A 12,272-nucleotide genomic window follows, 5' to 3' on the forward strand; every position below is an offset into this window, starting at 1 on the left:
GGCTGGGTTCAAACTGGAATGGCATGGTGAGCAAAAAAACGATGGATTTAGGCCCAGATCTCTGTACTGGGGTGAATGTATGACATTGTTCTGCATTCTGTCCATCAATTGTTGTTTTTGCATTTGTCACCCCGAGTGGGAAGGGTATGCTCAGACGTGAGTCCCTTGCTCTCCATGCCACTGGAATCAAGCTATCCTGGCTGACGAGGGCTGATAGCCCGAAACCGGTCCTAGGATGCTTGTTTCCAGTCCAGGGAGGACCTGGCTTGGCAGTTCGGGCTGGACTGTTCCCATGGGGCACAGGGTCAAGACTGATTTGCATATGGCTGGGTTCAAACTGGAATGGCATGGTGAGCAAAAAAACGATGGATTTAGGCCCAGATCTCTGTACTGGGGTGAATGTATGACATTGTTCTGCATTCTGTCCATCAATTGTTGTTTTTGCTTCTATCAATACCATGCCACTTAGAACCTAACCTCGCCGTCTACAGCATGGTTTTCATTTCTCAGATGAGAAAAAAAAAAGACATGCCCATAACACTGTACAGAATCACACTAAGAGCTAATATTTCTAAGAAAATGGCAATTACGAGGCTGACGGGTTAACTGAAAGGCCAAAGCAAATATGTAAGGTCAGTACCTAATGGTAAGTAGTCTTGAGAAGTTTCTGGTGCGGGAGCCAGGATTAACCAGTTGTGCAAATACAGGCACAGGCATGTTCCCTTCATCTGAAATACGCTGCCACCAAAGTCATGACTTTGATAAGAACCTGTAGAGCGGGGCTCAATCCAAAGTGCAGAACTTGGTATGAGCATTGCGTTCTTGCAGCGGTAACTCTGAGGTACCACCAATGCCATTCCGAAATCAGTATGTATTAAATACAAATTTTTCAAGACAATAGCTCAAAGCCAATTCAATAAAAAAACATTAGAAAAAAATGTAGACTACAGTCACCTGCCTTCTACATGATGGATGTGGAAATGAAGGTACATGATTATCCAATGTCTATCCTGTTCATTGACCCATAGTTATGAATCTAGATCGGGCACTAGGTTGATCAACACGTTAGACATGCTTTTTGTGGTGCTTAGTTACAGAAATGAATCCACTAACTTTAGGAAGGGCAGGAAGATGACTAGAGAAAGGAGGGCTCAGAGGTAGCCAGAAGGCTTGCCCAACCATGAACAGTACCTAAAAGATCATGCCCAATTAACCTCTCAGTCGCTTCATCGTGATGAATTGGTACATGATCAGTAACTGGGCCTATAACCAATTCTAGCTTTTGGTCTTTTGGACTGAGGATTAGGTGGTAACCCCTTATTTGAAGGGATGTTTTGAAGTTTATCTTCATGACTGCAGAATGGACATTCTGGCTGGCCTAGAAGGTGATTTGTAATGTCATGAAAGTCATGTGATGTCTGTTGTGGACTGAGAAACATTTATGTTGGCAATGACAAAATAACAAATGGGGATTTTCGAGTGACTGTCTTAGTTGTGTGTTCAGTATGTGGCTACTATCTTTAAGTAGAAAATAGGACTTTACTCGTGATAGGCAAGTCTTTTAAATAAACCACTAGAAGGTGCACCCAAAGAAAAGTCGACAATCCTTTGTATCAATGTTTTTTTCCTTTATTCTAAAATTCTTTGTTTCTTTTTTATAGAAACAGCCAAGGATTACAGCCAACAAGTTTCGTTCAGACCATGCTGAACTTCATCGGGGCTTACTTTCGTTTATGTTCCTTGCAACATACCTTCAAAAAAGGGTTGTTTTCACTGATTAATATTTCAGTGTATTGCTGCACAATAGTCCTTTATATAGGCTAGGGTCAGAATATTCCCCAACCGAGACACCTGAATACGTGTACAATCTCAACTCTGGTCAATAACCTCTCAATCCGCAACTGGCAAAAAAAGAAAAACCTTGTTTTGGTGGGAAGACTACAACCACTTCAAGCAAGCCTGCCTGCAGGCCAACTTGGAGACACGACCATGGTAATAAGTGATGGCCTGTCTAGAAGTGGGCAAAATATTCTGTTTCACCAGCGGAAATGGCGGAATGTTGGTCACTCCCTGTTACCACGTTAATTGTACGCATCCTACCCAACAAAGGGTGTCTAGGACAGTGGGTCGGAATATCATACAAATTATGAATCCTCCACTGTATCTTGCTAATAAAACAAACCAATCACAAAAAGGCAACTTGATTACTCTTGACACTAATATTAAATATTCCAGGTTATTACCATAGAAATATGACACTATTAGACTTTCAGAGCAATTAGGAGCAGCACTCAACAATAATTGCAAGCAATTCAGCTGCATAAGTTAGTCAAGCTTATACTTAAAATATTTAAAAAAAATTACAAAGTTGTCTGATTTCATGGTCAACCTTCTTTGCTTACTCAAACAAATATGAGCTCTGCAAGACTGCTACTAACCATATTCAAAGAGTATTCTTCCTTCATATAGAACTAGTTTTCAAAACACAAAATAGGATTATGAGCCTTCAAAAAATTATTACAAGTCACTTACAACGAATGTCCTAAGTTGAGCACGAGACCAAATTAAAATCTAGTTTCTTACCAAAAAGAGATGGGTCATTCTGTAAGGCTGTGGAAAGAATGCAAAAATGTTGGTTGTATGTAGATAAATAAAGCAACTAATCAATCAAGTTTCAGATTGTTAGTTAATACAGGTAGCTGTTTTTTTTAAGTTTTCTTGAATAGAAAGACATCAAGAAGGAACAATATCGTAACTACTGGAATTCATAATAAAACAATTTAAGTACACATTCACTGTTTGACCATATTGTTGATGTACAGCGGGGATTGCACTCTGTAAAAGCCAAGACAATACAAAGGTTTTTTCTTGCAGTCTCTCTACAGACAGCTCCCGCTGTTGTACAAGAGACATCATTGCATACCTTACTCGACATACCCAATCCCTGCTCAAAATTGGATGGCTTTCATGTCACTCTCAATTGCAAGTCTGACTGGCGTTGGCAATGCTAGTACTTCTAAATTATATATATTCCTGATAGTCACGCTCGTCTGCTTAGTCTATATACACCAGGACAGAAACCTCAGAGAATGTGCTATTGCATGTCACTCTCACAAGTCCTAGGCCATTAAAGGAAATCACAAAATGTTAATAAAGCTCACCTGGCTGTGTGCTAGATCATATAAGACCAATGGGCTGGTTAATTCGTCAGCTTGATTTCTGGTCCCAACTCCCTCAACTCAGACTATGAAGCTACAAAGAGTTCCATGAAAAGGAGCATGGAGTTTGTTTTCCGCAAATAATATAAAGGTGCAAAGAAGGAGCAGGCTTGTACTCCCAATCTAATGGCTCTACACATTAAAAAAAATCTTCGGTGTCCTCATACCCTTTCATGGTGGTAGATGAAATTGGTAAATATCAATGGGGAATGGATCACTTGTACCTGTAACCAGGGTTCAGGAGTTCTAGCTGTCATTACTTTAAAAACCCTCATTCACGTGAACAGGTCGTTAGGCGGTATATCTTGATTCTACGCCCTGCTCAAATACGTGACAGCATCATCATTGGGGTTCTTTTTATACTTCCTCCACCTGGAGGGAAACCACTGGTTATTTCAGTTGTGATCAGTAATAAAAAAGGAAGAAGTGAGGGTGCTCAAGAGAGGTGAACTTAAAAAATCCTCATGCTACCTGAACCTCAACTTTATTCAGTTCGGAGCATTGGGAGGATAAAAACAGTGTTGTGCGTAGTTGGACAGGTTATAAGTCCACTGCACTTAATAGTCCAGATAGATGGACGACATGTTTCAGCCCCTATGGGCGCCCAGGAGGGTCGGGGGGCTTTCTTCAGGACCTAGAATAGGATCCTGGAGGCAGAGTCAGCACAAGTCGTGAAAGCCTGCTGCGTCAGCAGTGTTCTGCGCCACCCATGTCTCAAGCAAGCCAAAATTTGGGACTCTAAAGGTACTTTTGACCTACAACTCAGATGTACGAATTCTGATTCCCACAGTTGGGACTGGGAAGATATCCAGTTGCACCATCTAAGTCCTGAAGAAAGCCCCCCGACCCTCCTGAGCACCCATAGGGGCTGAAACATGTTGACCATCTATCTGGACTATTAAGGGCAGTAGACTCATAACCTCTCCAACCACGCACAACTCTGTTTTTATCCTCCCCATGCTCCGAACTGAATAAAGTTGAGGTTCAGGTAGCATGAGGATTTTTTTAAGTTGACCTCACTTGAGCACCCTTACTTCTTCCTTTTTTTCTACTGAAATAACCAGTGGTTTCTCGCCAGGTGGAGGAAGCATAAAAGAATCCCAATGATGATGCTGTCACGTATTTGAACAAGGCGGAGAATCAAGATATACCACCTAACGACCTGTTCACGTGAATGAGGGTTTTTCAAGTAATGACGGCTAGAACTCCTGAACCCTGGTTACAGGTTCAAGTGATCCGTTCCCCATTGATATTTGCTGATTACTAGGAAGCTGAATGGATCACAGCTCCTTCTACCTCCCCCTTCCTTGATTTCAATAGGTAGATGAAATAGTACAAAATGCTGAGTCTATCACAGCACAAGTAGTTAATGTGGACTCCCAAGCGTAAGGTGAGTTAGCCCAAAAAGGGTACAAAAGTTTAAAGAACACTTTTACATTTGTTAATTTACGCACATTTTGGTGAACAGGAAATTACTGTGATGGGACCCATAATATACTGAAACATATCAAAATCAGTCCACATCACTGGTTGAGGAAGTTTAGAAGTACATTTTGTAGTTTTGATCCTACAGAACATTTTGTGCTGCAACAAAGCAAAAATTAAAAAATACCTGATAAATATATGCTTGAAAATATTTCATGTGTTTTAAAATATTACATAGAGTTATAATAGCATTAGACATTATTAGGAATCTCAGTTGAGATAAAAGCACACAAAGCAAAAATTTAAAAATACCTGATAAATAGATGCTTGAAAATATTTCATATGTCTTAAAATATTACATAGAGTTATATTAGCATTAGACATTATTAAGAATCTCAGTTGAGATAAAAGCAAGTTCAAGTGCCTTAATAGTTACCTACAAGTGCATCACAGTGGACGGTAAAGAGAGACAGAAGGAGGGAGACATTAAAATGGAATAACAAGCTACGTATGTGGAAACCCAAGAGTTAATAAACACAAAGGCAGTAAGATTTAAAACGTAACTGAATAGAATCACAGCCTTGAGGAGCATTGTGCCATTCCAGACTAGCTCGAAATATTGAAGTTTGAATGAGGGTTTTATTTATTACAGTATATGTTACACAAAGATACACAGCCAATTATGGACATTTTCCAGACGAAAGGTTTGGGGGTTTCCTAAATTTGATCCTATCATTAATCAACATTAACATTTAGCCATATATATGAATTGAATAAGGAAATCAGCTAATGAAGCATTACAACAGTTTGTCATGTACACTTCTGACTTTTGTCTTTTCTCAAGGCCTTGCAGTAAAAGCAAAGTTACAGCAAGCTCAGCAACAGGCCAGTAGGCCTTCTGATGTTCTGCAAGCTCCTATTAAGTGTCCCAAAATGGATTCTACACTTGCTGTTAGTGACACATTTTCTGTTCATTACTCTATCTCTCTGCAGATAGCTCACCTGTAGAATATTCCCCAGGTGCCAGACTGGATTAGGAGGTTTTCACACAGTGCTCCTGCACTGCTAGGTGGTGTCGTGTAGCTCTGCATTAGCTTTGTTCTGCCCTGGCAGTGATGGAATGGAGCCACATATAGGCACCTCCCCTGAGAGTCTATATCAGTTTCTTACTTGACTTTTATCGCACCCTCAGACTCAAAGCATGAACAATTGGTGGTACTAGTGTGCAGATCTCTAAGTGGGGACCTTTTTACATGGTAAAATGAAAGCCTCTTCAGAGAACGGGGAGGCTGGAGTGTGCTGAGGAATATGGGGTTAGACAGAATTTCCACCCGAAAGTGTTTACCGAAAGTAAGTAATGTGTTATGATGAATACTTCTAACGGCAGATTCCTCACCTGTAGAACTGATACAAAAGCAGTACCTCCCCAATACTGCGGGACTGTGGGGTGAGATCAGACAAAACGTTCAGCAGGATCGAACAGGTGAAATGCCCTTCGTGGCAGACCTGCCTGTCAAGGCAATAGTGCTTCATGACCTTGTGGTCTGACATCCACGTTACGGTCTGACAGATGTCAAGAACAGGCACTCCACGTGCCGAAGCAGTGGTAGACGCCTTGGCCCTGGTGGAATGAGGCCTCAGTCACTGCAGAGGCTGCTTTTGGCCCAACGCACAGCAGATCTCAATGCAGAGGACTATCTATCAAGACAAAGTTATTTTCTGCACCGCTTTACTCTTCTTTGCCCCCATGTATCCCACAAAAAGTTGATTATCCACCTGCTGGTCCTTGCTTCGGTAGGTGGTAGAAGCTTAAGGCTCCTTTGGAGTCCAACTGGGGGAGTTTCTCTTTCTCTTTTGAAGGGTAGGGCGGAGAAAGACTTTTGGAAGGGTGATGGATCGCCCAATGCGAAAAAGAGTCATGATGTTTGGCAAAAACAGCTGCTCTACTCCTCAACACCAGTTTGTCTGGGAAAAGGATGGTGTACAGTTGCTGCTCCAAGAGGTCCTGCAGCTCACTCATGTAACGAGCTGAAGTGATCACAATGAGTACGATAGTTTTGACATCAGAAGATGCAACCAAAAGCTGTTCACTGGACCAAAGGGAATGCACAAGAGGAACGTTAGGACCAAATTAGATTACACTGTATTATCACGAACACACATCAGACCTTTAATAAACCCCATCCCAACAGGTGATTTAAAAACAAACAGGTGATCCGGAAAATGCAAGAAGGCAGAAAGGGCTGACAACCTTTAATGAACAGCGCCATGTGCAGAACAGTTCCTATGAAAGGAATCCTCTGAAAAGGAGTCAGTGACTATGGCTCATTGATCAAGAACTCCAATGATGACAGAAGGTTCGCCATCATCTGGAGGTAGTATATGACTGACTGTGGAAAGCTCGCCTTCAACAGTCATTGAAGTGGGGGAAACCTGATGTCCCCCACATTTAAAGATGGGCAGCGACAATCACATTACTTTTGTGAACACCCGAAGGGCACTGGAAAGGCCGAAGAGTATTACAGCAAACTGAAAATGCTCCTGGCTGACCTGTAGCCACAGGTAACATGTGTGGGACTGCAGGATAGGCATATGAAAGTATGCGTCCTGGTATTTCTTTGCAACCATTCAGTCGTGCGGCTCTAGACAGACAGAACTTGGGCCAGTTGAGCATTTTGAACTTGTTGTTCCCTAGTAAGGCATTGAGAGAGCAAAGATTTAAAATAGTCCAAAGTTCTCAGTTCATCTTGAGCATGCAGAAATAACAGAAGTAACAACTCATCCCATCTTCCGAAGACTAGCACCCCCTTGGAGGGCACTTTTTTCACTGCAGCCTGCACCTCTTGCAGCAAGATAGATAGGTGCTCCTCTAAAAGCCACTCTTATGTGGGAGGAATCTGTGATGGTTGAAAAGAAACCAGAGGGCATAAACCTGCTGGATGACCTGGAGGCCCAATTTGTCAAATGTTACGGGCTGCCAACCAGGGAGATAATGTAAAATTCTGCTATCCACAGGGTGGTTGTGTACCACTAAGGTCAACCTAAAATGGCTTGGGGGCAGACACCGCAGTTGAGGGGAACTGAGAAAAACATTGTTCCTGCTGAACTGTGCAATGTCTGCTTTATACCTGTTCCCAGTCATGAAAGGACTAATGTGGCAGTTGCAGTGGTGGTGGGGATAGATTGGTCTGTCTGGGAGTAACCTTAGAAGGGTTGAAATTGATGAGGCTATTGTTGGGCAGAGGTAGAAAGGCACAAGGAACATTATGTGGCTCTGCTTTCTTTAAAGTGTTTGAGTACAGAATTGGCATTTTTGCTAAATAGGTGGGACCATCAAAAGGCATATTCATGATAGATGCCTTCAGGTCTCCGGAGAAGACAGTGGATTGCATCCACGCATGTCACTGCAGCACCATACTAATACCCGCCACTTGCTCCAAGCAATCCGTAACATCCAGGCCTGAATATATATTTGGCTGCATCTGGGCCATCCAGAATGGTTTGAGCCAAAGATGCCAGAAATTCCTCCGGAACTACTGGAAAGGCTTCGCTTGCCAAATCCCAAAGGCAATAAGAGCCTAAAAGGCAGACCATATCAACTGACATCAATGTCAAGTTGGCAGAAGAGAATATTCACTTCCTCAAAGCCTTAAATCTTTTTTCACTCCATGTCAGGAGGAGTTGTGGGGAATTTATTTGGATTTACTTTGATGCTGGAAGTCTGAACAACCAAACTCTCAGGAGTAGAACACTGCGTAAGACAATCCGGGTTGCTGGGGACCAGTTTGTGGCATCTGGTTACCTGCCTGTTCAGTGGTGGATAAGAAAGATTTAGACCAAGGGTATCAGTCAGGGCTTCCTTAACAGAGGAAGGGGCTCAGATGATGCTGGCCCACGGCACAAAAACCTCAGTAAGTACATTTGTCTTCCACAGAACGGAGCTGTAGGTCCAGGACCTTAGCTGCACGTCTAATGACTACGGTAAATGACAAACTCTCCCCCATCTGTGATCCAAGGGATGAAATTAACCCTGTATCGCTGGAGGTGTCATGCCCAATGACCTCTGATAGAGCAATATGTGTTCTGTTGTCATAATAATATCATGACCTTCGTAATCATTCGGTTTTGGCAAACTCTCATAAGAATCCGAGCCAAAAAGATGAATGGCTCCATGGCGGAGGAAGTATTTTGTACGAGTCAGAACATGTGGAAAATAGGTGCGCTGGAGTGAAGTCAAAGAGAAATCTCTGCAGGGGTCAAGACTGATTCGGTTCAGGATTGGGGCAAATTCAGCTCAGGGTCGGAAACAGCAGTCAGCAGGACTGGCGCCGATTTACCGACCAGCGTGGGTCTTGGGGGCTGAAATGGAAGTTGGAGTCAGTGCGAACTCTGAGGAGGTTTCTAGGGGCTCACATGACCCAGAGGAAGCACCTACCAGCGGTACCTCGATTGGAATTCCCTGTGGATACTTGGGGTCTGAGGGCACACCAGAGGGAGTTGGAAGAGTGCCAAAAATACACAGCATGGCCTCCTCAAAAGGTGTGCTGTTGTCGATGGCCAGGAAAATTCATATCACTTTGGTACCATCTGCAGATTTGGCTCTTAGATCGGGATCAGGAGCAAGAGCGATTGGCATCTTGATGCCTTCCCGACTTCTCTCTGGACAGAGAGTGGTGAGTTGGGGTCGAGTCCTGTTTAGACATCTTACGCTACTTCAACTTTGATTTCTATGTACCAAATATCCTTGACTGTGAAGAAGACCTCTTGCTGGAACGGTCTCGGGAACGGGTCTACACTATTGACGTGGAGCAGCAGTGGGACTTACTCGAGGTCTATGACTACCTTTGATGTTTGGCAACGTATAGCTTCGCTTCAAAGTCCCCGAATGCATAATGGCACATTATTTGCATGACTTGCAGTTGTGCCCCAAGCCCAAACAGAAGAAGCATACCCTATATGGCCCATCAACAAAGAGTCACAGCACGGTTTGAACCCTGTAGTCTTCAGTGAGGACATTGTTCTCTCGACACTGGTAAAGAAAGTTGAAAGAATTTGTCAACCGACGAAAAAGGTAGAGGAGCTCTGGATCCATGTTCACGAGTGCAGAAAGAAAGGAACTGATGTCGATAAGCAGGGGTCGTACTTATAAGTGGCTCGGCTCTGTCAATTCTGGCACAGAATGAGATTATCGTGTAGCTGCACATTGCCACCTGGTAGCGTGCGGAAGCACTGTTGTGAAAAATTCCAGATCCAGCTTGATGCCTGGGAATACTGTACAAGTGGAGAATCTGTGGTTCGAAGCATCCATCAGAAGAACCTGTTAATTAGATACAGTAAGTGTGATGACTTCCATCCACCACAGCTTGTCCTACTATATGCTATTACACAAGCATTAAATAACAGGAGCTTGCAGAGTTTATAGCAATAACTATGCTTAAACATGCCCTCAGACTTCAAGCAGGTGAGTGGGACAACAGAACAAAAGAAAGGTGCCAGGATTCCTTAGTTAGACAACTCACATTGAAAGTTAGCCTGGAGGCGATGTAGTAACATTCTAACAAAAACTGGAAGAAAAAGCAAAGCCAGAAGAATTTTGTATCTCTATGTTGAAGCAGAAAGATCAATACATCTATTTGGTTTTTCTAGTGAATACTTTGAATAATTCTGACTGGTCATTGGATTCTCTGGGCAAGCGTTCATCTTGGAATGCTCTGGAGGCTACGATGCAGTCATGTCTCCCGTAAGGTGCACTCTTCTCTTCCATGCTTTCCTGAAATAGCCAATTATTGCCTTCGTAACTTTATCTGGTCCGGGTTGCCAAAGAGGAAGAAAGCTGCTGGGGTGTATCCTCGATGCCTTCCTTCTTTAGATGGGTATGATTTTCCACTTGCAAGGTTGGGGTAAAATACTCGTTGCACTGTGATAAATGTTGATGGAGTATTAGACAAGAATATCTTTTGGGTGTGTTGTGAGAGTGCAGAGAGATTAAAACATATCACAATGCTTTTGATTCCAATGAACTGCTGAAATTGTGAAGAGAGAGCGCTGATTTGGACATTTTAGAAGTCATATTTGTTCGGTGAAGGAGGCCAGTGTATGTGGCATTGATGTTGGATTGAGGTTGATTAACACTTACATCATTACGATGGAAGGGAGTGAGAATGTTAAGATGCGAAAATCAGAACTTCGGTGCCAGTCATGTTACTGAAATTATCTAAAAAGGGCTATAAATTAAATTCAGACCCACAAAAAGTGAAGGACAGCGGGTGACACTGGAGGACAATAGGTTGTGGAGCTACGTTTGTTTAGAAGTGGTGTAAGGTAAGCTGAAGTTGTGTAAGAGGGAAAAGAATGGTTAGAACGTCAATAGGCCTGGGTGTGTGGAAAGGAGAGTATTTATAAATGGTGAGATGGGCTATTTGCTTCTGGAATATTATTTGTTTTCTTTTTTTTTTTTTACAGCAATTTCTCCTTTAAGTTTCTAAGTGTGTGTGAAGGTTAGGGAATGGAGGAGAAAGTAACTGAGCAAGCGCAAGGCACTGGTGGGTGGTGGGGTCTTAATGCCTTTTTAACCAGAGCGGAATCATTATTGGTCCATCAAATCCAGCTCACGGAGAAAAGACTTTCCCTGGACTCCATAGCGGCTCCAAAACGATCGTCCATGGGCAGTATAGCCATGACTAAATCCCCCAACGACGGGGTTCTTCCGTGTCCAGCGAAGACGGGAGGTGGTAATAATACAGAAGGACCTATTTCTGTTGTTTTGTCCCCGCAGTTAACTCCCCCCGCTACCCCCACCTACTGAGTTGCAATCTGCTGAGAGTGGTCCCATAGAGAATGTTTCAAGAGATATTGGGGGGGGGGAGACATTGATTCGGATTTACTGTTAAGGCAGGGGGCTGGGTCGACTGCACTGATTGCGCCAAATGCAAGTATCAAAACCACCTTACGCTCAGGCGGGGAGGTTATCACTCGCTCAAAAAGGGCCTCCAAACTGGATAGCTTTACAAAGTCACTAGATAGCGACACAGCCCCATTAAAGCGAACCTGGGGTGGGGGGTCTTCTAACTCTAAACAAAATCTGAAGCAAAAGCCCAGACCAGTATCTAAAGCTAATAGGACCCCAGATATAGCAGGCACTGTAGACAACCACCTGTGTCATAATTGTAGATATAATATTGCGGGGCAGGGAGCGGATACTGAACTATGGAAAAGGATGGAAATGATGTTAACTGCTCTTCTGGGGCCCGTATTAGAGAAAATTAGGTCTGTAGATGAAAAATTGTTGCTGCTCTTGACACAGAATAGTATTTCAATAGGTGTGCATCTAACAGCTCTGGGGTACAGGAGGGTCTCAACCTATTAGTTGTACCCACCATAACAGAGGGAAAGGGGGGGACCAATGTCAATGAACAGCCGTGGGGCATAAAGGATGGGGCGAGCAGAGTGCCCCCCCCTCCCCAGATCCCCCGGAAGGAAAGGCACATAGTACACATATCAACCCCAGAGGTCATAGGCACACGAGGGCAGGGACTGTAGGTAACAACACAAACCATCAATTAGCCCCCATTAATACAGGGGGTAGAGCCACCATAACCCAAGACTCTGAGGAAATGTCAGTTTGCACTG

At 43.3% G+C, this 12,272-nt stretch overlaps 1 protein-coding gene across 4 annotated transcripts in view; it reads right to left on the reverse strand.

Annotated features, from left to right (window-relative positions):
* Positions 1–12,272, reverse strand: part of LOC146812060 (protein MTSS 1-like) — a 509,468-nt gene that overhangs the window by 26,097 nt on the left and 471,099 nt on the right. For 2 of the 4 annotated variants that reach the window (XM_085619067.1, XM_085619069.1), the window contains one exon: positions 2,584–2,610. The exons of the other annotated variants lie outside the window; for them this stretch is intronic. In XM_085619067.1, the coding sequence (XP_085475193.1) occupies positions 2,584–2,610 (27 nt within the window). The remainder of the gene's footprint in view (positions 1–2,583; positions 2,611–12,272) is intronic. 4 annotated transcript variants of the gene reach the window in all.

This window comes from Triturus cristatus, chromosome 7 (genome assembly GCF_964204655.1).
Source record: "Triturus cristatus chromosome 7, aTriCri1.1, whole genome shotgun sequence".
Classification (NCBI taxonomy): Eukaryota; Metazoa; Chordata; class Amphibia; order Caudata; family Salamandridae; genus Triturus; species Triturus cristatus.